General features: G+C 33.7%; 2 protein-coding genes and 1 pseudogene across 4 annotated transcripts; 1 reads left to right on the forward strand and 2 right to left on the reverse strand.

Moving 5' to 3' along the window:
- The first annotated feature begins 6,006 nt into the window (after positions 1-6,006).
- Positions 6,007-7,020, forward strand: LOC130981389 (receptor-like kinase TMK4; annotated as a pseudogene).
- Positions 7,021-8,093: 1,073 nt separating this feature from the next.
- LOC130981691 (xyloglucan O-acetyltransferase 4-like) lies at positions 8,094-16,765 on the reverse strand. Its single transcript, XM_057905334.1, has 3 exons — positions 16,407-16,765; positions 15,937-16,226; positions 8,094-9,017 (listed from the first exon to the last, which is right to left on the reverse strand). Exons 1-3 carry the CDS (start codon positions 16,675-16,677, stop codon positions 8,238-8,240), a joined length of 1,341 nt encoding a protein of 446 aa, XP_057761317.1. The 5' UTR covers positions 16,678-16,765; the 3' UTR covers positions 8,094-8,237.
- A 2,056-nt stretch (positions 16,766-18,821) lies between these two features.
- LOC130981690 (uncharacterized) lies at positions 18,822-27,376 on the reverse strand. Of its 3 annotated transcripts, none has more exons than XM_057905332.1 (5): positions 27,074-27,376; positions 26,737-26,874; positions 25,394-25,762; positions 20,995-25,298; positions 18,822-19,886 (listed from the first exon to the last, which is right to left on the reverse strand). In XM_057905332.1, the coding sequence occupies exons 2-4, from the start codon at positions 26,836-26,838 to the stop codon at positions 21,030-21,032; spliced, it is 4,740 nt and encodes a 1,579-aa protein (XP_057761315.1). In that variant the 5' UTR covers positions 26,839-26,874; positions 27,074-27,376; the 3' UTR covers positions 18,822-19,886; positions 20,995-21,029. The 3 variants fall into 3 exon arrangements, with proteins under 3 accessions (XP_057761315.1, XP_057761314.1, XP_057761316.1); XM_057905333.1 differs by having other exon boundaries at positions 18,823-19,886; positions 20,995-23,707; positions 23,777-25,298; positions 26,737-27,376; XM_057905331.1 differs by having other exon boundaries at positions 26,737-27,376.
- Positions 27,377-27,516: the final 140 nt, after the last annotated feature.

The following is a 27,516-nucleotide window of genomic DNA, read 5'->3' on the forward strand; positions in this document are numbered from 1 at the left end:
AGAAGAAAATACAGTGTGTGAGTTAGTGTTGTGGCGTGAATGAGTGAGAAAGAGAGAGGAAATGAATGACTGAGTATATAAGGATTAGGTTAAAGTTAGGAGAGAGAGTGAGAGCTAAGAGCTGGGGTTAGAAATTAGGAGTTTTACTCAAATTTTTTAACCATTTAATTTTGAAAAGTTTACTTTTAAATAAAATTTAAAAATTAACTATCCGTAAAGATTAGATATATTAATTTTTAAAAGATTAAAAATATTTTCTATAATTTTTAAAAAATAATAAATTAATCTTTAATTTTTTATAAAAGATACTTCATTAATACAAAATAATATTTTAAAAAAATTGAGACAAAATAATATTTTAATATTTTAAAATAATTTTTTTAGTTACAAAAAATTATTAAATTTTGTGATAAACAAATCACTTATTATAAAATAATTGGAATTTTTAAAATAAATAAACATTTTATTATAAATATGTTAAATTTTTGCAACAATTTAATTTTTTATTACAAAACATGATAAAAATTTTAACAAAATATTAAATCGTTACAAAAGTCAACATAATTTATAATAAAAAAATTAAATTATTACAAAATATTAGAGTATTTTATAATAAATTATCTTTTTGTTACAAAAATATCATAATTTGTAACCGTTCAAATTTTGTTACAAATTTTTTGTTATAAATGTTATGTTATTGCATTTGAATACAATAGCTACATAATTAAAAACCACTACTCCTAAACAAATTTAATTATTTATATAATTAAACTTATTAAAAAAATTGCTAAGAAAAAAGAAACTTTCTAATTTAATTACTATTTTTTCCAAAACAACCATTTTCTTACTTTTCAGTAAAGTAGTGTTTGCTGCACAAATTTTTTTATTAACATAATAAAATGTATTAAAAAAATTCATACTTATTATTACCGTTTCAGCATGGCAACATAAAAATAAAAATCATACTAAAATCTTTTAGTATTATTATCGTTAGTAAAAATTTTATAAAAAAATATTATTTATACCTAAATATATTAGTAAAAATCTTAGTAAACATATTTCTAATATTAATTATAACTTGATATTTTCAATTCTAAACATATTATTAACGCTAGTAACAATCTTATAAAAGAATATTAGTTACAATTTTCAATGTTTCATTCTTATTAATCACGTATTATTCTATTATACCTAAATATATTACAAAAAATTATAGCTTTAATCACACTAATTTTATATTAACTTTAAATATATTAAAAAAATCTCTTCTACATATTCTAATATTTTAACTAATTACAAACACTTTTTTGTTATTTCGAAACATATTTGCAAAAATTAGAGCACTGAATATTAATATTTTAACTAAACTAAGTTTCTAAATTACACTAACAAATTCTAAAGAGAAGTTACTTATTTAAATTATTTGAAAATCATAATTATCAAAATACAATTTTTAATACTGCAGACATAAATACAATATTTACATAACTATAAAAATCGCATAAAGTTATATTGGTTTAGAGATTAAACGTAAATCGCTACAAGATATAGTGGTTTATGTTGGAACGTGAGATGGCTAGAAATAGCTGCAGAATATAGCAATTTTTGAAGGACTCTGAATGCAAAGAAATCGCGAAAGACTCTAATGATTTCTTGGGTAATGCATCGTTGCACAAACCGCAAGTGGGTGTCGCAGTTTACATGTAGCCTATAAAACCACTTTAGGGGAGGGAGGGAGAGAGAGAGAGAGAGAGAGAGAGAGAGAGAGAGAGAGAGAGAGAGAGAGAGAGAGAGAGAGAGAGAGAGAGAGAGAGAGAGAGAGAGAGAGAGAGAGAGAGAGAGAGAGATTTGACCATTTGGGATTCCTATAGAGCCATTTTCAAGTGGGACTATGACAAACGAAGGCAATTTGTGCCGACTCAACGGCGTTGCTCACGTCGTCAGCGGCATCAATGAAAAGATAAGTTTATTTTTTTTAAGTATTAAAGTTTATAACATAAAATGTAGTATAGGAGTTAGAATACAAAATTTGAGATTTATAGTTTAATATTTGAAATTTAAGATTTAAAATTTAAAATTTTAAATGTAGAAGGTTTGTAGTTTAGTATTTGAGATTTAAGATTCAAATTTTAAATATAGAATTTAAGGTTTGTAGGTTAGTATTTGAAAATTAAGATTTAAAATTTTAAGTTTTAAATTTTAAATTTAGAAGGTTTGTAGTTAGTATTTGAAATTTAAGATTTAAATTTTAAACTTTAAAGTTTAAAATCTAGGACTTATAAATAAAAGTTAAAATTTTTTTTCTTGTTCTAAAATACATTAACATTTGTTTTATATTTTTATGTAAAAGGTCATACGTATTTCTCTATTTTAATAAAATTAGACTAATAAATAATGTTAAGAGAATTATATTTAAAATTTTAGTTAAAAGAATGGATGGATAAGACACTCATGGTTTTTGTTTCGGATTATAAATTATGGTTTCGACTTATAAGTTTTAGAATTTATTTAAAATGTGGTTATTTTTCTCACATCATACAATTAAGTAGGTGTATTTACAGCTTTTGGAGGTAACAGAATATGCCTTTACATGAAAGGATCATACCTTATTTTGAGAGGGCTTGTTTGTACCACTTGACTAGGCTGAACATGCATTGGTTCTGGTTGGACGAGTCCCTGGTCAGCACATTCATTGAGAGGTGGAGTCCTAAGACGCACACTTTTCATATGCCATTCGGAGAATGTACCCTCACGCTGTAAGATGTGGCATATCAGCTAGGGTTGTCCGTTGATGTGAAGGTTGTTACTGGGTGCCTCACAAACTTTGATTAGTTTATGGAGGATGGCAGACCGACTTGGGAGTGGTTTCAGGAGTTATTCGGCGAGCTGCCGCCGCCGGATAAGGTCAAGTAGTTCACAGTCCATTTCACATGGTTCCATGAGAGATTCAGGGTGCTACCAGCTGATGCGAGTGAGGATACTGTACACATATACGCACGTGCATACATTATGATGATGCTATCCACTCAGCTATTTGGTGACAAGAGTGCAAATCGGGTACATATTCAGTGGTTGTCATTTATAACGAGGCTTGACGAGATGGGCACTTATAGTTGGGGTTCAGCTGCGTTGGCATGGCTATATCGATGCATGTGTGGGGTGGCCAACAAAAATGTCATGAACTTGGTAGGTCCCTATAACTACTACAGTCTTGGATCTTCTGGCGGTTCTCCACTCTCAAGCCGTATGTGTTTGATGACTTTTCTTTTCCGTTGGCATCTAAGTATTGATCGACGCATTGAGAGTTTCATTATTTGTTCCGTGTTATTAATGTTTTAGCTCTCGGATTAAACATTCATATCACATTATTATTCACTAGGTGGGTCACTTATTTAACCACTTATGTACCTTCTAACCTCCTAGGCCCTCTTTCATTGTCGAAGTGTGATGCAAATCAATCACGTGTAATTTTTATCGAACTCCTTGCATCTTCCATGGTACTTAAGATAATCTAACTCTATCACCCTATACTCAACTCTACGATGGATGCTATAATCCTTTACACTCAACACTGCTTCCTCTTTTTTTTAGAAAGATTGGCCAATCTAAAATTCCGTAGCAGTATTTCTCTCATGCAATCCTTGACCCCCAATAGTAGGATCTATGTCCGATTGTTAAGTGATGGCTTCCAAGTTTAGGCTTGAGAAATGTGGAGGATGTTGCTATGTGTTGGAACTTGATGGCCCCTGATGTTAGTCCAGATATCCTCATCACTATCCCCAACAATGTCAGCAGGCTCTTCGTTCGAATCATCCTCTCGCATCGCATTTTCAACCCGATCTGATTCACCCTCACCTGGAATATCCAAAATCAGATGTGGTGACCTAACTATTCCAACTGCAATAGATTGAGGATCAGCCAACAGACAAGCAGGCGCAATGACAGGCATTGAGGTATAAGCACCCCCCACCGTAGTCGACTGAAGATTCAGCATTGAAGCCCAGAACTGTCGACGCCATCTCCAACTTGGCATATAGCTCGTGTATTCTCACTTCCGAAAACTTCGCCGACAATGAAACAAAATCTGCATATCTTCGTCGGACCCTATCACAAATGTTTCATACTTCACACCAGTTAGCACAACCGGAATAGGAATCTTGTAGAACAACTTCTTCATCCACTTTGTCCCACACACCCCCACCTTTTGCAATATACTAATTTTTAGCTCTGACGACGTATTTGATGACCAAATAAAAACACTCATTGGTTCTCTATCAGTAAACTTAATACCGTGCCTTTTGTTTTTTGTTTTTAACTTTTCTACGGCAATACATTAGAGTTAAACTCTCCTCACTTTCTATTTATGAAAATGACACATACTACCTCACCATTGCCTCATACTAGGTATTTATAGACATTCACTATATAAAAAAACCCGCTGCAGGGTCACACTTTTTCCAAAACAACCCAATTAAAAAGAAGCTGCTATAGCCTCTCGCGGTTTCTTCAAGTTCAGCTTTCTCAAAAATTGCTATGCCCTATAGCAGTTTACATTCAATCTTGAATCCACCATAGCCTCTTGCAATTTCTATAGAGATATAAATATTGCAAATGTGTTTGCAGTTTACAAAAATTATATTCTAATAATTTTAATCTTCAAACAATTTAATTAAGTAACTTGTTCAAATTCTGATATATTAACCGTATCTAAACAATATTAACTAATACTAATAAAAGGCTTGAAGACCTTGAATAAAGTCCACTTTCCCATTCTCATTTCTTTTATTCTTAAAAAACTTGCTTTTATATTGTCTATTGTCATTTAGTTAATTATTAGTAAAAAATTTGATGGTGGGATAATATTAATATCATTTTAAATACTTTAGGATAAATATAGGGCGATTAAGACGTTAGAGACTAAAATGAGATTCACTCCAAACGTTAGAGATCAAACAGTACTTTACCCAAAAAAATACTAATCAATACTAATACTAATTAAAATTAATATTAAATAAATTAACTTACATATATAGGATAATCTAAAAATTAATGAATAATTGTGTTCTTCAAATTTAGTGATAAGGAATCACCATTTTTATTTCACTGTTTTAATTTTGTGATTTCACTCACGATGAAAGTGAAGATCATGCAACATTCCTCTCTATCTGTTAATTTGGTACGTGAAGATGAAAATGATTTTTCTTTCTTTTGGTTTTGGTTTCACTCTCACGGAATATGGTAAAGAAAAGAGAGAGAAACAACGAGCTATCCGTGAATGTGTTCCCCCCTCCAACACAGCTGCATACCTGCATATATGTCGAAGTGCTCCCAACGCTTTGTTCTTGAGTGACGAGACTGCCCTTCATATTCTATTTTCATTTCCAATGCTGCGCTCATTTTTTAGCAAAGTACCAATTTGCCCCCTTCATTTGGGCTTATTGGCCGGGAACAACGATTTTAGTTTCCAATTTTTTTTCACAAACCCGATTAATAAATACTTCATTTCTAGCAAAAATACCAACACTGAGCCAATACTTAAAAAAATTCAATTAACTTTTTGAATAAAGGACAAATTCGTCCCTGACCTTTTTTTCCGCAGACATTTTCGTCCTCAAAGATTGGAAAATACTTTCATGTCCCTGACCCTCTGAAAAAGTGGACATATTTACCCCTCCGTTAGAGTTGCTCCGTTTGGCCTTACAAAAAATAGTGGCGTGGCTCCCGTGGCACTGACCTGGCCGTTACGGGCTGCCACATGGGATGTGCTTTTGAAAAGAGGACATATTAGTCCCAAGAACCAAAATGTCGCCGTTTCTCTCCGAGGGCATAAGTTGTGGGTAGCACGTAGCATAGAGGACACAAACGCTTTCCCTCTCTGTCTCTCAGTGAAGGGAGTGTCTGTCTGTCATCGACTTCCTTCTCCTTCCTTCTCACTTCTCACTTCTCACTTCTCAGTTACACTCACCAACCAACCAACCAACCTCATTAATCTCTCACCAAATCCCAATGCCTCTCCCCAAAACCCTACTCTCCCTCCTCCTCCTTTCTGTCACCATCGCCGTCGTTACAGCTGATTACTCAGCCGTGATGTCCAAACTCCTGAAATCCTTGACCTCCCCGCCCACTGACTGGTCCCCCAATACCCCTTACTGCCAAAGGACCAGCATTACCTGCGACTCCTCCAACCATGTCACCAAAATAACACTCTCCTCTAAGTCCCTCACCGGAACTCTCCCTTCCGATCTTCAAGAAAACTCCCTCTCCGGCCCACTCCCTTCTCTATCCAACCTCTCTAACCTCCAAACTGCCTACTTCGACCGCAACAACTTCACCTCCGTCCCCTCCGCCGTATTCTCCGGCCTCACCAGCCTCCAAAAACTCAGCCTCTTCAACAACCCTTCCCTATCCCCCTGGCCCTTCCCCACCGACTTAACTCAATCATCAACCCTCAACGACCTCGATTTTGGTTCTGCCGGAATCACCAGCAACCTTCCGGACATCTTTGACTCCTTTCCTAGTCTCCGGAACCTTCGCTTCTCCTACAACAACCTCACCGGAGCCTTGCCCAAGTCCCTCGACTCCTCCTCGATTATCAACCTGTGGCTTAACAACTAGGAAAACAGTTTATCGGGGACAATTGAGGTTCTCTCCAACATGACGCAGTTGTCTCAGTTGTGGCTCCACAAGAACCAGTTCACCGGTGGGATCCCTGATTTGTCCAAATGCGATAGCCTCTTTGATTTGCAGCTTAGGGATAACAAGCTAACCGGGGTCGTTTCGAGCTCATTGATGGCGCTTCCAAGCTTGAAGAACGTATCTTTGGACAACAATGAGTTGCAGGGTCCTGTGCTAGTGTTCGATAAGGGTGTGCAGGTTACTCTTGATGGGATAAATAGTTTTTGTTGAGATACTCCTGGACCTTGTGATGATAAGGTGATGGTTTTGCTTAAGGTTGCTGAGGGTTTTGGGTATCCGAGTCGGTTTGCGGAATCGTGGAAAGGGAATGATCCCTGCACATAATCCTCTTGATTAGGGCTCAAGGATTTCATAGATTGGAGGTGGGAAAAAAACAGCGACATTTTGGTTCTGGGGACTAATACATCATCTTTTCAAAAGCCCATCCCACGTGGCAGCCCGTAACGGCCAGGTTAGCACTACGGGAGCCACGTCACCGTTTTCCGTCAGGCCAAATGGAGCGACTCTAACGGAGGAGTAAATATGTCCACTTTTTCGGAGGGTCAGGGACATGAAAGTATTTCCCAATCCTCGAGAACGAAAATGTCTGCAGAAAAAAAGATCAGGGACGAATTTGTCCTTTACTCTAACTTTTTTTCTAAAATTTAGTTTGGTATCCTTGCATTCCCTCTAAAGAAACACAAAATACTAGTATTCTCTTTTGCTTATAACAATGAGCCATACACACTTAAATTAACGAATTTTTATAATTTTTTAACGCATAAAATACGACTAAATTAGAGTAATTAAACATAAAAAGTTTTTAATCAAAGTAGTACAACTCGTATATAAGGGTGATAAATAGATCAAAATCTGCTAAATTGTTAAAAAAAATAGATCAAACTAAAAATTTAAAATCATCATCATAAAAAAATCCATCTAATTCAGTACTGTCTAGTTCGCATGTTTTGGCAGATTTGATATGAGTACACGATGAAACATGTTTGTCCGAAAAATCCGCCTTTTTTTCCTAAACTAACAAATTACCCAAACCTATAATCTCGACCTCGGCTCAAATAAATCGTATCCAGTGAAACACAATTCCCACTTTTAAATCAACTTCCACCCACCAAATCCTAGTTAGAAGTAGTCACCCCTTTCAATAATAATTAATCCTTTATTATTTTATCAGTTTTTTCATTTTAAAATATTTTTATCAAGATGCTAATGAGTTATAATTTAAATAGCATAGTCTCTCCATATTCATCTAAAAAATTACGGATTCGAGCCTCCTTATGTTCGATGTAAAAAAAATATTTTTTTCAAGATGCTTATATCCTTCAAAAAACAAGTTACAAAGTAACTACCATATACCATTATATATATATGACACATTTTGTATTAAATATACCAAGTTGGCTCATAAACAAAAACATTACATTTGTGATTTTATTTGGATGTAGTTAAATACAAAATGAATGTAGTGTATATGGGTTATACCATTCCTATTTCCTAAAACTATATATAAAAATGCAGTTATATATGTGTATGAGGCTCAAGTGTCAAGAAGTCAAAATCCCAAGTTGTGATCTTATAAGAAGAGCAAGCAAGAACTCACTCCACAAATCAACAGGACCAGGCAAACACCAATGAGTGCAATCATTATAACCTTTCATCCACTTGTTACCCCAATGATCTCCAGGGTGCCCATCTGGCCTCAACAACATTGCCAATGTCACATCCAAAATCTCAAATAATCTTTTTTCACCTTTTTCCCTTTTTGCCCTCTCAAACTCCTCCATCTGAATACTCCTCAATTGCCAATCAAAGCTCCCAAAATCAGCCTCAGCCTCACTCAAAGGACTAGTCCTATTGCAATACCCTCCATTGTTCCACACACCATTCTCAAAGTGTGCTGGTGCAAATGTCCTCAACACTGTTAACAACCCTCTCTTTTTGTTCTTGGATCCATTTATGTGCATGAATGTTGTTCTAAATGCCATCCTAATTGGCAAGTCTATGTTGTAGTTTGTCACATTTTGTTCATTACAATATACACATCCTATAAGTTTGTTACCTTTGTGAAGGTACATTACTCTGAAAAACCAATGTCCATCTGAGATGATTGCATAGTCTAATTCAGGGAATATATTGGCCCAATCTTCATCTACTTTGTCTAAGTGAAGGTCAAAAATGCTGGAACCTGTGCCATTCACAATTCTTTCTTCTCCTACAATGAGGAATCTGCTCCAAATCATCATTAGGGTGAAATCATGCTTAGGGAAGTACCATTTTCTATACTTGTCTTCTGGGTCCTTGTACATATCCTTTGGAGTATCCTCCTGTGAATATTTGCAAACAAAATTGTCACATTCTCCCATTCATGTATGAAAGATGTTCTTTATATGCTAACAAAGATAGTAATGATATAAAAGATTTAATTTTGATTTCTTATACCTACAGTTATCTAATTAAATTCGATTTTTTAAATAATCATTTATATAACGAATATAAAAACTAATGGTAAATTGCTAAAAATATACTCGAATAATCTTATTGCAGATAAAAATACATTCAAATTTTATTATTGACAAAAATATCCTCAAATAATTTTAAAATGCGACAAAAATACCAAAAAAATATTATTATTTTTCTGTAAGTGGCAAACGACTTTTATATTTAACAAACCACTTATGGCTTTGATCCAAAATTTATAGGAATATTTAGATGACTATTTAAAAAATATACACACAAAAATTGGATAAAAATTTGATCTCTATATTTTTTCATTTTTTAAAAATATTATTGGTTAGTGACAAAAAAGTTACAAATAATATATATATATATATATATATATATATAATATATATATAGCAAAAAATCACCAAATTTTAACGATAAAAATATCTCATTTTTCTAATTATGACAAAAAATCGTATCAAAATTCAATTTTTAAAACATTTTTTGAGAATACATATTTAATGTTAGGTATTTTTGTCTCGCTTTTAAACTATTTGAGAGCATTTTTGTCAATAACAAAATTCAAATATATTTTTTTCTACAATAAAATTATTTGATGTATTTTTTGTAGTTTATCCTTAATATTTATTTACACTAGTTTACATAAAAATAAAATTCTTATTTAAATATTAATTTTTATTATCAGATTAAATTATGGATCCTTTTATGTTTTATTTATCGGGCCAATAATTTAATTATAAAAAATTTGTATGTTATATTATTATATGAAAATAATTAAAATATTACAGGACAAACATAATTTATTATTTTTGTCCAATAGTTAATCAATAATATTTAAAAATGTTACTTAAAAAATAATATTAAACTACTAAATTAAAAATGTTAGATTACTAACTAGAGATGTTGGTCAATATAAATTAAAATTAGTGGCGTTTAAACATTTTTTGAAATTATTAATTATTGGCTATGCCAAAATAGCAAAAAGCATTTTCTATTAATTTGTATGTGGTAACTTTTGAACTAGCCTATGGCATTTCATCCTTGTAAAAGTCTTTTTCTACCTCAAGTTCAGCCCTCACCTCCTCGCCACTCTCTAAACCACCACCTCCTCCTCCCTAAGCCCCTAATTACGTTCAACTCCCAACCTTAAATTTTCTAAGAAAAATGTCCAAATTTGAAACTAGAATAATGTTCATTGATATATTCAAGAAAATGATTGGGAGTTTTAAACTATTTCTCTAATTATATTTTTAATTTTTAAAATAAAATATATATATTTAAATTCTTATTCATTTATGAAGTATGAGTATAATTAGAGGATAAATTAAGACTCTTGATTATTAATCTATATTTAAATTATAAAATAAAATTATAAAACATTTGTTTTCAATTTTTTTTAAATTATTCTTTTCGTTTATACTTTTTTATAATCACACAGAACAAATAATTAGAGTTTTATTTAATAAAAAATAAACTTTGATAAATACCTTCATAAAATCTAGTCCTAAGATCAATGAATGGAAACTTGAGAGTATGTCAATCCATTTTTTAATAATGCCGAATTAACATACTAAAAGATAATATGTTTAATCTTAGAAATTTTTTTTAGTTCATTGATATGTTTAGCAAAAAATATTGGGAGTCTTAAATTATTCTCCTAATCATCCTTCTAATTTATAAATAAAAGAAAACAATTTTTAAATGAAATGTTTTCGTCTATCATACATTCTATAATTGCAAAGAAGAAACAATATAATTAGAGCTTTTTTAATTAAAAATATACTTTGATATATAATAATATAATTTAATTTGTTATTTGAGTATTTATTATTCACAGTGACTTAATTAAAATTTTTTATAAAATACAAAAAATCTGATTATAAACCTTTATAGATATCTATTTACGAATTGAAAAAAAAAACTATAAAACCTCTAGAATATTTAAAAAGAAAAAGAATAAGTATAGGTTAAACATAATATTTGTCGTAAGCTTTTACCTATCACATGTACCCAATTATTTATTTGTCATATTCAACACCTTATTGAATGATTATATATATTTGTTGCCGATAAGTTAAAGGGAAAAATCGAAAATGGTTCGTGACATAACTACATAATAAAGTGAAACAATTATGTTGTCAATATTTACTATTTCTAGTTCATCATTTCTTCCCATTTTGATTCTACCAAACACAAATATGATCAATATGATGATGGATTGATGGTATTCATATCAAGATTCACATGGCATAATGGTGTGGTAAAAATAAGAAAAAATGAGTATTTGTACTTATAAATTTTATGAACGCTAATAAAATTATTCATTAAATAAAAAAAATTAACATTATATACATGAAAGATGAGTTTTATGTGATAAAAATATTTAAGTCTTAATTTTTTTTGTTAATTTTTTAATAAAATTCTTAAATTACTCTTTTCTTTTATTTTTAATCTCAACTCTACCATTATTTTCTTTTTCAAATTTCAAATTTTTATAACCCTCACTACTACTAGCACCTTTCCTAAACTCCTGATTACCACTGTTTTCCCTCTTCCTTTTCGCTGCCACCGCCACTCACCGTCGCTATTACCAGCACTGCCATCATCACCCTTTAAAAGAACTTGTAGAAGATAGCAAACTTGTTGTGCTGATGAACGGGGTTTATGTAACAAACAGTTTGGAGAAAGACGAAAAAAATAGCAGCGAAAAGCTGTTCAATGAAAAAAATCAAAGTTTTAGAATTATCATAGTAGAAAGCGTAGTACAACTGTGTGATGATTGTGTCGCTTAATCTAACATAGCCTTTCAAGATTTTGAGGACAACGCCGCAGCTTCAAGGGAAGTTCTTGACGCAGGTAATGGGAGAGTCGATGTTGGCGAAGGAGTGAGAAGAAGGAAAGACAATGGTAATCAAGAGAGGTGTTGATCGTGGTGAGAGTTGTGAAAGTTTGAGATTTGGAAAGAAAAGATGGTGGTGGAGTTGATGTTAAGTTAAATGATAGAAAAAATTTGAAAATTTTATTAAAAAATCAATAAAAAATTTAAATTTAAATATTTTTATTATACGGAACCTATCTTTCATGAGTATAACATTAATTTTTTGTTTGATAAGTACTTTTGTCAACATTCACAAAGTTCATATATACAAATAATTGTTTCTCCTAAAAATAATAACAAAAATCAAATCTCAATAATGAAGTATCGGTAGACCTGTCGAAATCAAGATCATTGAGTTATTAAATAGTAAAAAAAAGATAAATGCTAATATAACAAGAAAAAACGTATTTTATGTTAGAAAACATATTTTAGTTGGCTAATACAATATTCTTGTCAAACCAAAAAAGAATTTATATTTAAAAATATTATCTGAAAAAAGTGTCATTCATATAATACTCAAGGAAATGAAATATACATGGTTAAAAAACCCAACCAAATGAATATATTATATATTTTGCCAAAAAATAATGGTATATGATATTACTTTTTCAAGTGACTTGAATAATCAAATAAAATCACTATTAAAATAATAAAAACCATTAAAAGAGGTCAATTATGAAATTAATATTTTTTAAGTTAATTTTAAAATTTTTTAATTTTATTTTCCTTCTTCACATTTTTATTCTCTCTTTTCACTCTTCTCTTATTTTTTTTAGGTGTTATCTCATTATTTGTTCATCGGTACCACTTTACTAACAGTCATTTATCAGCTATCAGATTGCTAAAATCCAATATTGTTTTGAAATAAAGAATAAAAAAATTATATTTTTAGGAATGAAAATTTATGATAATTTAAATGAACATCCAAAATAAAATCCTAAAAAAATATTTAAAATCAACTAATAAAATATCTAAAAATAAATGACTGTAAAATATAGTTTCAAATTTTCAAAACAAAATAAACCCAAAACCTAAACTAACAATAAATAATATAAACAAGAGCAATCAAAATCTAACATAATTTTTATAAAATAAAATTCTACTCTCCTCTCTCAAAAAAGATTAAAATAATATTCTCCTCCTCTCTATTTATAAAATATACATTTTTTTCTCTTATAATTTTAAAAAAATCTCCTCTTTAATCTATTTTAAATTTTTTGTGTTAACTAATGTTAATTTTATCTTTTTTTTAAGAAAAAATAAATTATTTTTTACAAAAATACCCTTTAACAAAAATTTTATTTTTTGTCGTTAAATTTTGCTTATCAAAATATCTTTTAATAAATTATTTTTTTACTAAAATATTTTTAAAAAAATTTAATAATTAAAATTATTCTTTTCTAAGATACCCTTCAATAATTTTTCAATTATTAAATTATAATTATACCAAAATTTTTATTAACAATTATTTTTATATTTTACTATTAATTTTTTTATATCAATATATATTATTTTAACATTAAATAAAAAATCTTACCACTGTTAATATGCATAATAATTAATATATATTGATATCAAAAAATAATCTTACCAAAATTTTTTATTTAATGTTAAAATAATATATATTGATATCGAAAAATTAATAGTAAAATATAACTATAATTGTTAACAAAAAATTTTGGTAAAATAACAATTTAATAATTAAAAAAATTATTGAAGAGTATCTTAGAAAAAAAATTTAATTATAAAATTTTTTTAAAAATATTTTGGTAAAAATACAATTTAATCAATAAAAAATAATTTATTAAAGAGTATTTTAGTAAATAAAATTTAATGACAAAAATATAAATTTTTGCTAAAGAGTATTTTTGTAAAAAATAATTATTTTTTTAAAAAAATAGATAAAGTTAACATTAGTTAATACAAAAATTTAAAATGGATTAAATAATTTTTTTTTAAATTATAAAAAAATATATATTTTATAAATAGAGAAGAGAAGAATGTTATTTTAATATCTCTTAAAAAACGGAAATAAAATTTTTTCTTTTTAGTTTTTATAAAGCAATGGCCAAGTCAATTCCATTTATGCACACACATTCAAAAATCCCCAAATCAACTAAATCAACATCCAAAATTTAACATTAGAAAAACATCCAAATTTAGACTAAAGTTGACCACCGAAAAGTGGATTACCTATTTTAAAACGTCGAATCATAAAAATCCAAATAACAATTATAACAACAAACAGAAGCATTTTAAAAAGAGGGAGGGAGAAGAAGTTATTTCAAAAAACAAATAGCCTGATGAAGTTAGTTAAAACATTATTTCCTTATACTTTTTCTTTTGGCAACCATAACTAAATTGGTCAATAACTTCAATTAACTACTGTCAACAACCATCTTTACATCAAATTATGTTAATAGCATTTGTTTTCTCTACAAATAGTACAAATAAACATCATTAATCAAAATTTATATTAATACTAGGAAATTGATCACATCTAACTACGGAGATCAACTTATGAATTAAGTAGCTCTCTATTATTCATTTATTACATTTTTGCACCTCACAATACTATTATTCTTGGCATGACCCCCTAAAAAGTATTATTTTGCACCTTAGCCTCAAAAGTGGTTATTATTCTTTTTTAACCATGGACATCACCAAGACACCAATCATCCACTACATAGAAATAATCTTTTGTTTTAAAAAAAAAGTTTGATTATTCATTTACAATAAGTTTAATTATTTTGTTGTGAAACATTTAATTATTTATTGAAAAATTAATTTGTTTAAAAATTATATAAATATAAATAATTACAAAATGATTAATTTAATAAGTGATTTTATATTTTTATAGATATTTTTTATTCTCTTTACATCAACATTAACGGCGAATTCGTACCTAACATCCCATTGGAGGAAATGGCAATTTTCTAACAGCAATAAAATTTGAATCTAAAATATTATACATACTATTCAAACTCTTCCCCTGTAAATCATTCTAGGGGCTTAAATTGCCTTAATTCCATTTTTATGTCTATTTATGATATATGAACATAATAGTGTTATACTTATATGTGGCCGCATCCTTAATATATAATCTTTCGTTTATTTGGATCGGTTTCAAGAATCACATTCCCCTTACAGTGTAAGCAAGGAATATGAACTAACCTAATCAATCTCAAACAAAAGAACAAAAACTTTTCTCGTCATGTGATTTTACAAACTCCCATGTTTAAACACAAACGTAATTATGGCAGCTGGAAATTTTTGAACACCCAAACTCAAGTTAAATCTCAATTTGGCCTTTAAAATTTAGTTCGATGTTCAAAATGACTTCCATAATTTCATTGGTCTCAATTAGAACTCTAAATTTGTAATCGTGGCTCTGGCTTGCTCCTGCGATCATCTCTATCACCAGAATGCTGATCTGACGCAATTACATGATACGGTAGACACTATTTAAACGACGGCGCATTAGTTTCGCGCCTAAACTCTTAGAAACCACGTCGTTTCAGTTTTTTGTGAGTTAAAACTCTCTTTCTTTTCACTACGATGATCATAAGTTGCAAAATATTAAGAAAATATTCGCATTACATGGTTTCCAAAGGGTTTGGGTGCAAAACCAATGCGTTGTCATTTAAGTAGTGTCTACCATGTCATGTAATTGCGCCTGAAACATTTCGATGACGGAAATAATCATAGAGATAAGCCAGAGTCACGATTACAAATTTGAGGATTCTAATTAACAAAATTGTGGGGGTCATTCTGAATATCAAATCAAATTTCAGGGGCCAAATTGAGATTTAACTCTCCAAACTCTGCTTACATTAATGAAATAATTTGAATTAGATTATACTATTAAATAAAATGAAGAGAAAAAGAAATTAGAGTGTGACCTGTGACAAAAGGCATAAGAGGGATTCCATGTGGTTCCTAGCAACAGAGTCACCAATGAATGCCATTTTCTTGCCGCCAACAATGTTGAGGAATGATGTTGGATTGAACCTTGGAAGCTCACATTCATGAGGCTTCCATTTCCATTTAAGGAAATCAGTGTCCATTCTCCCATGTCTGAAACAGTTCTTGCTATCAGGGATTGTTGTGCAACTTGAATTTGTGTAATACGATGATTCTCCCTCTAATGATGGAACCCAATGACCCTTAAATAGGTCACATTTATTTTCTTCTGAAAAGAAAAAAAAATTGAACAAGAAAGATTGACAAAGTATATTATCATGTTATCCAACAACAGGAAAAGTTGGAGAGGCAATTGATTTGAACTAGTCAAATTCTTAATAACAAGGTCTAAACAACATTGACCAAGACAAAATGAATGATCATATTATTGAATTTTGTAACCACATACCTTTTTGTGGTTTGGAATTGGATGATGATGAGGAAACTTTAGTTGTTTGAGAAAGATTTTCTTGCTTATTATGTTGGGGGTGATCATCATCAAAGATATCAGGGCCTTGATTGGGAAGAAGGGTCAAAGGTTTTGGGGAAATGAGAAAGAACAAACAGAGAATTGAAGCAATGAAGAGAGAGGAGAGAATCAAAGGTATGTTCTTGACGCATCTCTCTCTTTTATCCTGAAAAGTAGTAGAGGACTTCTTCATGTTGTTCTTGGCCAACATCAACAGACACAAGAGGACAATTGAGGGAGGCTGTGTGGGGTTTAAGGTTAGAGAACAATGAGAATAATCCAAGTACTGATGATTGGGGAAAAACTAAAAACCATGGAATAATGAAAGTTTTGTCCCTATGCCTTTTTAGGACTATGGGGAATATATTAAATTACTAGTATATAACTCATTAATGAGAATAAATAATTAACATCTGATTGGTACAAAATAATTAACATATTTAGCTTTTTCTTTCTTTTTATGTCTTTCAACCATTATTCGATTTCTTATTACTAAATATCTGATTAATTTCCCGAGCGAATATAATTGTTATTTGTTATCGAATAACGAAAATGTTTGGTAAAAAAAAATTATCTTATTTAATATTTATTAATTATTATTAAAATTAGTGAATGTTAAATAAAATAAGTTTAGACGATTGTTTTACTAACCGTTTTTTATAATCTATAATATTTGTCGCTTACACAACATATCTTTTGGTTCAAATTATTTGTATTTGTCATATTTTAATACCACATTTATTTACCATTTTTTACTTTTCCCCACGATATAAGGAACTTCAATATAATATTCGATTATTTAACTAACTTGTGTTCTAAGAGTATATTTTAAAAATATAATAAGAAAAAAATTTTAATACTTTGATGCATTAAAAACTTAAAAAAATTAATTTTCGTAATAACATTTATAAAAAAAATTTAAAAATTCACCCAAAAAATCCCTAAATAACATATAGCTTAAGCGTTCCTCTTCATTCTCTTAACTACTTTACCTCTTTGACCATAGAACCCACCTTAGTTGTATCACTTTATTCTGATTTGTATTATTGTATAAATGTGAGAAATTTCGTTTAATTATCAGAAAATGAGCAAAGTACTTTTGGTGTTTTCAAGCAACATACTCCGTGGAATATTATGACACATGGAAACGTTGAATGTGTGCTTTTGTTGAGGGATGGACTAGTCCTTAGATTTAGATACCCTAATTTCACGGCGCAATCCCAACCTTTTGATTTAACGCGTAAATTGGCCTCAATGTGTCACGATTTTGTGCCTTAAAACCTACATTAAGTCCTCTCATTCCATATGACCATGGAAAGTACAACACCCAGCAGCAATAAGCTTTGACCCTCATTATTTTATAACAATTTTTCTGCTAGGTGATGTTGAATTAACCTTTTTTTTTAACCGTATTCCCTAACTCAATATACTAAGGGATATTTTATAGCAGATCTGAATTCTATTTTAAAATTTTTTTGATAGTGAATGTGTTGCTACGTAATGCAGTCCTTCTCAACTTCCAAATAGTTGAACCAAGCTAAGGCCAAATAATAATATTATAGTAACACGTTTGAAAGATTGAAGCCAACGAATTATAATTCAAATAACATAGTCTTTCTTTTCTTTCTTTTCACCTAGAGGTTTTGGTTTCGAATCCCACCGGTTATAATTGATTAAAAAAATCTCCTAATTGTTGCTGCAATGTGTGGTAAGTGTGTGAAAAATATCTAGGTGTTTTGTGTAATACTTAAGATTGAAAATTGTCTAATCTAGACCCAAAAAAAGAAGATTGAAGACAACGTGGGGGGCGGTTTGCAGGCCTTTTCATATGTAAATGGGGTCAGCATTCAGCCATTCGCCAAGCAATCTTATACAATATAATACTTTAGAAAAGTAAATAAATATTTCTATTTCGTTGACGTCATAGGCTATATTCTTTACATTTTAGGCAGCATCTGGTGCTAGTTAATGCGTGGGGATGATGCCCCAAACGGGGTTAGAACTCACAAGTCAGCAGCACACGATCAATGCCTCATTATTACCAGTTCAGGTGAATCCATACCATCATGACGTAAAGTGGTGAAACTGTTGAGAACTTTTTTATTTTTTCTTCCATTTTAATTATTTTTGAGTAAAAGGTCACTGAAAACTTAGAAGGCATCGAACACGCAAAAGAACTATGAACCTAATTTGAATACGCCCGCCACTACTTACTAACCAATATGTCTGTTTATTTCATAATTTATTTAGATTTAGAATGAAAGTCATTTTGTTATTGGATAATGGGAATCCTTGTGTTTGCTATGAGTCTGAGATTGGTTTATACGAGATACATTGGTGATTCATGAACAAGAACAAAGCACTTGCACCATTAATGCAAGGATATCTGATCAAATTAATGTTAAAAATAAATCAAATGAGCCATGAGAAGGACGAGTTTAGCCAACAAGATTTTGTTAATAAGCCACTAACAAGAACTCGAATCACACTACAAAACATTGAGAAAGAGAGAGGTGACACGTTGGCCATGATTGCTAACCTGTAACTATATTATCATCAATAAGCAGAAAGTGTAGAGCATCCTATTTTTCTTTGGTTTACAAGAAGGCCGAAGCCCAGACAGAAACTACACCACAACTACTCTGCGGGGCAAGGCAACCCATGTATCCACAGACAAGATACATTTGGGGGGGATCATCTCAAAAATGGAATCCTTGATCCAACTCACATCCTTTGCGAGCACAGCGGATGAACAAAGAACAGCTCCCCAATTCTTTTGTTGCTAGCACTCCCAGAGTGATTGTTGTTGATGACCTTGAAGGAAGCCTGCGAGTCATCCCTCACTAACTCCAGCCCTTTCAAGATCCCCCCATATCGCCGCTTTCAAGGCTGTACAATCTTCTAGGCAGCATTCGCCAGATTGCCTATCCACCCTGCTGTGAATTTATCCTCCTTTTGAACCACCAATACAAGGTTGTAGCCTTTCCCGAGAACTTCCTCATTTTCTTGAACAGCCTTTAAGAGTTTCCTTTGCTATGGGCCTAAGGGGTCTATAACAGTGTAGCTCAGGTTCCTCCCCTTGTTTTTCCAAAACAGCAGCTGTCGCATTCCATGTGTTTAACAAAGTTGAAAGCAAAGGATGGGAAACAAATGATCTGAAACTGGCCTAAAACCCAGGCCAGTTGATACATCGAACCTCCTTTCATCTTATCTGAAAGGGAACGGCTTGTTGTATGCAGAATCATACAAGACAAACTGCATCAGCCATCAGAGGCACTGATTGCTTTTAAGAGTCATTTAACGACGGGCAAGTGTGTCAGCAGCAAGGGTACCATCTCTGCTCATTCTTCATGGCCCAACACAGTTGACACTCGGCATGCAAACATTATCATCAATATTTCCAGCACTTTCCACAAAAAGCTGCAAGGTGCAAGAACGGATACAGATAAATAAATCACAAGCTTCAAACCACACAGCAGTAAAAAAAGAAACTGCACACAACAAATCAAAACAAATTGGCTCAATATGAGTGGAAGACTGAACTATTTGGGAGAGCATAGTGCAAATGCTATAAATATTCAAAACAAGTGGAACGAGATTTTAGTAGGCATCATAGGAAACATTTACTAGGTATGTCCGAACATACCCCAAATTATTTAAATCGACTCCAGTCAGAAAAATCATAAAGATCTTACATGAACATCAAAGGCATGCATTAGCATCAATGTAATTTGACAGACTGCCAAGACCCAATTTCATGAATCAAAGACTACCAAAATCAACACTACACAGATTCGGAAGGGTCAGCTAACTAATAAATTAGTAAAATTAAGAATACTAATCAGCATAAATGAAGAAAACAATAGTAAAATCAAAACCAATATCTAACCCCTAAGTTACCATGAGTAATAAATATGCTGAGTCAGAATTCAAATTTATGTAAGATACTAAGATTCAAATCCATAAATTTAAAAGACAAAAATATACTGAAGGAGGAAGCCAAAAATTTTTTGCACTTTATAGAGTAAAAATATAATGTGGCCCATAAAAGTAGAGAAAGCAAGTATGTGGACAAACAGCCACGAACTCCTCGAATAAACATTAATACCCTCTTACCCACACTCACTCCACATCTAAGACACTAAGCCGCCACAAGCCTCAAACTAATCGAAGGTAGTATTCATACAAGCAAGCGAACATTACAAGGTCACAAATAGTGCACGGCTCCTAGTCTGAACAGAAATAAGGGGGCCTAGGTTTCCTCAAACAGAAAATGGTGGTTCAGTCAGCAGCATGAATCATCTGATTGCACAATTTCTAAGCGCAAGCTCATGAATTCTATACTGATATCAAATGGATTATTTCCTAGGATCAGAATCAAATACCTCAGCACATACCACAAATCAGGTATTTTACGTGCTGGCTTGCCATTTTAACAACCTTGTATGGAAGTACTACCCCAAAACTAATATATATGATCAATCTAAAAAATAGTTAAAGGATAGAGTCAAGTTTACAATAAGCTCACCTCCACTTCTATATTAGTTTTGAAGAGCCATGATCCTACTGCCATGAGGGCTGTTTGTAGCTGAATCTATCAGCTCCATCCCAACCACCATCAGGTTCTTTTCTCTTCAAGACACCTGCCACCTGAAACATCTTCATATGTTCCTCTCTCCTGTCTGTATCTGTACCACCGGGGCCTGAATTAAGATCCAGACTTTGACTTCCCCATTTTCGGGTGTCAGGAATCACATTACTTGTACCCCCAGGAAGACTCATGACATATGGACGCGGATATGTTGAGGAGACAACACCACCAGGTGCAACTGGCTGCGACGGCATAGTAGGAAAGCAAAGTCCACCAACTGTTGATGAATCAATAAATGTTGCTGAACCAACAGAAAAGGAGTTTGAAGATAATGGAAAACTAGTTTCAAATGGAAATCCTCCTGGATATGGAAAGGGTGCTGCAGTAGGTTGGTAAGCAACAGCAGGAGCAGATGAAAGCACTGGCCCCCGGTAGAGTTCAGGACCAAACGCTGCACTACCAGTGGGACCCATTATCCGCTGTGCTCCAGCAGCTGCAACATAACTCTGTTCACCTCTACCAGGAAGAAGTGGAGGGACAGTAATTGCAGAATAAGAATTTCCTGGGGGAAACCATGATGAATAATTCCCATATTCAGCATTGTTGGCTCTTGTACCATGGATGGCAGATGGAATCGGTGCACTATTTTTCATCTGCTGAATTCGAGTTGGGACCTCTGTGCCAACTTCATCAAGGCCTGGTCCATTATTCAAATCGAAGTCTCTTGACACACTTCCACCATTAGATAACCTACCAGACAGTGAAGGCTTACTTGGCAACGTAGGAGCATCCAGTTTACTCATAGAGTAAGAAACAGCATCGGGAGTCTCATCAACTCTGTTCAAATCAAGATCAAGTCCCATCGTGCTGCGATCAGGTGGCCCAGATTCTGAAGAACCATGGGAACCTACATCCTCAAAACTTCTTTCATCAGCAACATTCAAATCAAAATCTAGAGGAGCACGGCCTTGTTTTGAAGATGTGGAATCAACAGAAGGAATATCTCCAGTAGTTGACGGTGTCTCTGAATTTTTCCTAGGTTCAGCTGGCCGGAAGGCACTTGTTGCAGCAGAGCCTTTCCATCCAAGTTCACCCTTACTGCGCAATGGGTTTTCTGGTAGAACAACTCGCCCCTTGACAGCAGATGCCACTGTAATTGTTGTATGGAATCCCCCAGAGATGGATGAAATGGGAAAAGGCAATGCACAAGGATTATGGACCGCAGATGATGTGGTGTGTTCTTCCTGCCGAACAATCTCCCCATGGCTAGCATCATCAACAGCAAAGCCCTCATTTAGATCGAAGTCTAATATTACACCTGCATCAGACCCAGCAACAGTGAGGGATGGATGAATACTGTGGGCATGCTGCTCACCTGCAACATCAGATTCCTTTCCATCTAAGTTGCACACAGAAGTTTTAGACACTTCATTTTCTTTCCCGGGAACTTTGGACAACGCTGGGGGATTTGATGATCCAGAACATTGACCAAGAATCTCCTTCAGACCTGAATTATCTTTGTCACACCCGCTAACATCAGCAGGAACTGTTGATTCTAGATCCATCGGTTTTTCATCAGGATTGGTGGCAGCCAGCTTCATCTCATTTGCATTTTCATCCCTGGATGCCATCAAAGAATTACCAGAAGCAGAAGGCGGCGTCACATCCACCTTTTTAAACTCTACAGACTCACTGCTTTCTGCAACAGATGATTTTTGCACTGATACGCCAGTAACCTCTGTACTGATCTTGTTATCCTTACCTACATCTGAAGATAACTCGAGTAATTTTTCACCTAACTCCTTTTCAATCTTTACACCTGCAATGGTCTCTTTGGAAACTAGCATTTCATCATTCTTCACGACTGCCTCATCCAAGTGATCAACCATCTCCTTTTTAGAGTCTGAACTGCTGGGTTTAACCCACTGACTTCCAAAATCCCTCTGCACATGAAAATGGTTCTCTCCTCCAGGCTCTTCCCGAGTCTCCTTTTTAGCTGGTGGTACAGTTTCAGAAGCACTCTCAGCAATTTCTGGCCGTATGCGAGGAGATTCAGCATTTTGTGACAAATCTGCAGTAGAGACATTCATTTGGGGCCCGTTATCACCAGTTTTCTCTTTACAACTGGTTGAATTTGCTTCTTCTCCAGCAGAACCACGTGATATTGTGGTCACAGGGTGCCTTGAATCATTTTTAAATTGCACTGGATCGACAGCATTCAACAGAGGCTCTGCTGATGCCCTTCTATCAGATTGTGTAACAGTGTGAGCAGCTATTTCACCCGGATGCTTTAACTTGGAAACATTGCCAGAGCTGGATTCATCTACCACAGGAGACTTCCTCTCAGGTGAAGCCAGAGGAGAGACATTTCCAGATGTGGATATCTCGCCTGCAGCTACGGTAGCAAGTAAGTTCATCCCATCATCACCAGCAGAGACAGAGGCACTAGCTTCGGAGAATTTGACACAACTTTCAACTAATGCATTCATAGGGCTTAAAGAAGCAGCATATGTCTGCCCTGATCTGGAAATAAATCCTGATGACAGATTACTCTGTTTCGATGTTTCTGGTACCTGATCACCATCTTCATTAATCCTTCCCTGCTCATCAGCTATCGGAGAGCCCTTACCATGCTCACAGCCAGTTGAACCTTCATTAGAAGCACAGGCATCAGTTATCACATTTGATGAAACAATGGTATGCAAACCATCATTTTTACCTTTAACTCTTCTATCCCGAGACTCATTCTTGTCGGCAGGAGGCGAAGCTATGCCACAAGGAATAGCAGGTTCTTCAGAAGCAGCACCGCTTGCTCCCCTTGAAGGACTACGGGCAGTATTTGGCAGTCTGAGAATAAGGCGTTGATTATTCCCTTGATCGGTAAGTGGCGGATCAAAAGATTTTTCGTGGGAAACTCGAGTTGGTGAAACTTTTTCAGAAGGTGAGTTTCTAGTAGAGCCTTTTACCGAGGTGGGCTCCTTCTGAGCAAGTGCAACACCAGCCCCATGTACTCCATTGCTTGACTTCCGAGTTCGAGATGTACCACCAGGTATTTTGCTTGCACTCATTGACACAGCAGTGGAGCTCCTAGAATCTTCCCTACAAGACCCAATTGTTTTTGCATGTTCACTAGAACAAGATAAGCTGTTGTTTTGGGACTGACTAGAACTGCTGCTCCTTTCCTCCTTGATAGGTGTCAGAGGTTGATCTGATGCTGGGGCACCACCTAATGCCTTCACATTCTGATCTTTAGGGGTACAGCCCATTGAGGTAGTCATCAATTTAATTGAGCTAGGAGCTGAAGAAGACTTGGACAATGCTTCCCCAGAACCATGCTTAGCCAATGAATTTTTGGATACTGATGATTGAATTGCAGATCCCTTTGTAGCATTCTCAGATCCTCCAGTTTTCTTATTTCCAACATGAGAGATCTCAGAAGCTGCCGGTTTTGCTTGCCAAGACACAGGACGTGTAGAACCAGATTTCGAATCGGTCATATTCATTTCAGCCTCAACACGTTTCTTCCATGTATCTACTAAACTCCTAGCTTTCCTCTGAATTTCAGAATTTTTGTGAGTGCGTAAATGATTAACAGACTTCCCAACATTGCATGTTTGCAATGCATGAAGGTTCACAGGAAGCCTATCCAATGCACGAAGCAAGGCTAACAAAAATTCCTCAACTGATTTGTCGCTTTCTTTAGGGGTATTACTATCACCATTTTTTCCCTTGTGAACCTCCTGGAGCCATTCATCCAGCACAGGTAAACCCCTGAGCTGTACAAACCAGCTAAGACAATCATCACGCTCGGTTGCTGCTATTGCATTAACAAGGATTATTCTTCCACCCAAATCTATTTTTTTATCAGCACCATCAGGTTGCATGAGTTGTACAAGTCTTTCAACTCCTTCAAAGTCTACAAGCCCACCTTTGTCAGTAATTTTACTGATCTCACTCCTCAACATGCTCTCAGATCTAACTGGGCCAAAATCCCCATCTTCTGCTTTAAATAGTCGCTCTCGTTTAGATAAATCAGAACCCTGATCACCCCTTTCTCTCTTTTTTCCTTTAACCTGTGTACCAAAGGAAGAACTATTTTGAACACTATCAGAACCAGATTTCAAAGATTGTGTTGATGTCGGACCATTCAAAGGTTTTGGAGAACGGCCTCCCGACTGCGCTGCCCCATGCATTTCTAGTTTTGTCTTGTCTAATAACCGGTCAACTTCTTCCGGAACAGCCTGGTTACATCAATAGACAAAAAGACTCATCAATAAAATCATGAGAAAGAAATATACAACAGAAAAGTACAGACACGGGAAATAGGAGAACTGACATTAATGTATTCCTTATCGGTTAGCCACCATATACAGTTGTTCTCAGTGTCATACACTCGCCTGCAGACAAACGCAGATATCCCTGAAGGAAGTTCAACACCTTTACGAAGGAACGCGACTTTACACGGATGGAGTAATGATGAAGCAGATATTTCATTCTTGTGATATGAGTAGAAGACTTCGTTTGGGGCAGCTTCCAATACGCCCTTGGTAAGCTTCACATCAGCATGTCGGTAAAGCCAATTAACTTCTAAAGTTGGACTTTCTTCTTTATTAAATATTAACTTGCGAATTATTCCAATAAAAGGTGGGGAATGCCGGGGTGGCTTGAAAAGTGCACAATCACCAACATAAATCTTGCGTCCATCCTACAATGAGATCATTACAATTAATTAGGCATAACTTAAATGTATAGATATAACTTTAATGAAACTATATCAAACAATGAAGAGTGGAAATGAAAATGAAGAGTACTGATATGTTAAGCAGAGAACAACAGGTAAACCAATAAGATGCTATCGCATTGGGGTTGGGACATGCTCCAAAACGGAAAACGAAAACATATAAGTAAAATACACAACAGTAATCCAAGAAAAACAAAGAACTTATCACTTTATCTACCATATAAAAAAACCCACGATAACCAAAATCTTCCCATCGCAACTTTTAATTTGAATGCTTATCTAAATTCATTTTGGTAATATATCAGATTGAAACCAACTTATAAAACCAAAACCAACCTCTAGACTAGGCAAAACCAGAGTTGAAAAATACAGAGAAAAAGATTCAAACAAACCACACACAACAACAAACCAGCAAAACGTCTGAAGAGAAGGGAAAAAGGTATGTCCCATTAACGAGATTCACAAATTTTACTATGGGGAGAATTTAATTCACACAAAAAAACTAGCAAAACTCGCAAAACTTCCACAAAATAGCACATCATACTGTCTAATAATCCAAACCTATATATATAGTTCGCCACCCCTAAATTTCAAAGACCTCAGAAATATAATTAATTTCCAAATGAATAGCCCGAGAGTAATAATAAATTAAGTACGCAACAACAACTTGAAAAACTTTAAATCAATACCGAGAGACAACAAATTCCTGAACGAAAAGATAACCCAAAATGACTAAGAACAACAAGACAACAGAAATGATAGAAATTTCAGATTTTCAAATGATATTTTAGGGCTTCCATTAAAAAAATACTAAAAAGCTCAAAAATATGGGACAAAAACCAATAAGAAACGCATTACGAACACCAAATGTAGTGGAAACTCGTAAATTTCATTGAAGACGTAACTCAAAAAGAGAAAGTTTCGCTATATGTATATACTTTGCATATAAATTGAGACGGTGAAGAATCGGGGGCTACAGCAGTGGCGTTGGGCCACATGTGCCGGCTGTGTTTCCACTCCTCAGAACCGGACCCATGCATAATATTCCTCCATCTTCATCGATCCCACAATTCTCCCTGAAAAGAAACATCAATTCGAGGTCGAATTTCCCCTACACCAGCACAAAATGAAAACCCTAGATTCGAACAATCGGCATGGAGTGCTAAAGAGAAACCAACGACAAAATCGAAAAACCCTAGATCAAGCCCCTCAGATCTTTCCCTCTTCCTCCTAACACTGTACAATCCAATCCAACAAAGGAAAGAAAAAACTAACCGATGGAGAGAAAGAGAGACGGCAAGTGTGGTGTTTCTCTTTTTCGTTTTTAGGGCTTAGGTGGCGAATAATTTCTCTTTAATCGGAATAATCGGCGAAGGAAAGGGAAAAAGGAAGGGTTCTTCTAGTAATTAAGATCGATCGCTGGAAATAGAAGAGAAATCCAGAGATTTTGTGCGAACAAGGCGCGACGATGAGAGAGAAACGGAGGATAGAGAGAGAGAGAAAGAAAGAGAGAGAGAAAGAGAGAGAGAATTGAAAGAGGTTTGGAGAGAGAGACTCGATGCGCTTGGCTAACGCGAAACGGCGAGAACCGAGAAGACAGAAGAGTGAGAATTAATATTAATAATAAATAATAAATAGGAGTAATAATATAAATTATAAAGAAAAGGAAATTTAATAAAATTTGTATACAGAACGACGACGTTTTTTGTAGAGTGGGC

Source organism: Arachis stenosperma, chromosome 5 (assembly GCF_014773155.1).
Source record: "Arachis stenosperma cultivar V10309 chromosome 5, arast.V10309.gnm1.PFL2, whole genome shotgun sequence".
Taxonomy (NCBI): Eukaryota; Viridiplantae; Streptophyta; class Magnoliopsida; order Fabales; family Fabaceae; genus Arachis; species Arachis stenosperma.

What these genes read in the sequence shown, in the direction of transcription:
- LOC130981690 (XM_057905332.1), bottom strand. Translation starts at nt 26,838, where the DNA reads ATGCATGGGTCCGGTTCTGAGGAGTGGAAACACAGCCGGCACATGTGG. An exon ending in CGTCTCAATTTATATGCAAA is followed by an intron (nt 25,763 to 26,736) that starts GTATATACATAT and finishes ATCTCATTGTAG; the next exon opens with GATGGACGCAAGATTTATGT. An exon ending in CCGATAAGGAATACATTAAT is followed by an intron (nt 25,299 to 25,393) that starts GTCAGTTCTCCT and finishes TGATGTAACCAG; the next exon opens with GCTGTTCCGGAAGAAGTTGA.
- LOC130981691 (XM_057905334.1), bottom strand. Translation starts at nt 16,677, where the DNA reads ATGTTGGCCAAGAACAACATGAAGAAGTCCTCTACTACTTTTCAGGAT. An exon ending in CAATTCCAAACCACAAAAAG is followed by an intron (nt 16,227 to 16,406) that starts GTATGTGGTTAC and finishes TTTTCTTTTCAG; the next exon opens with AAGAAAATAAATGTGACCTA. An exon ending in TCTTATGCCTTTTGTCACAG is followed by an intron (nt 9,018 to 15,936) that starts GTCACACTCTAA and finishes AAATATTCACAG; the next exon opens with GAGGATACTCCAAAGGATAT.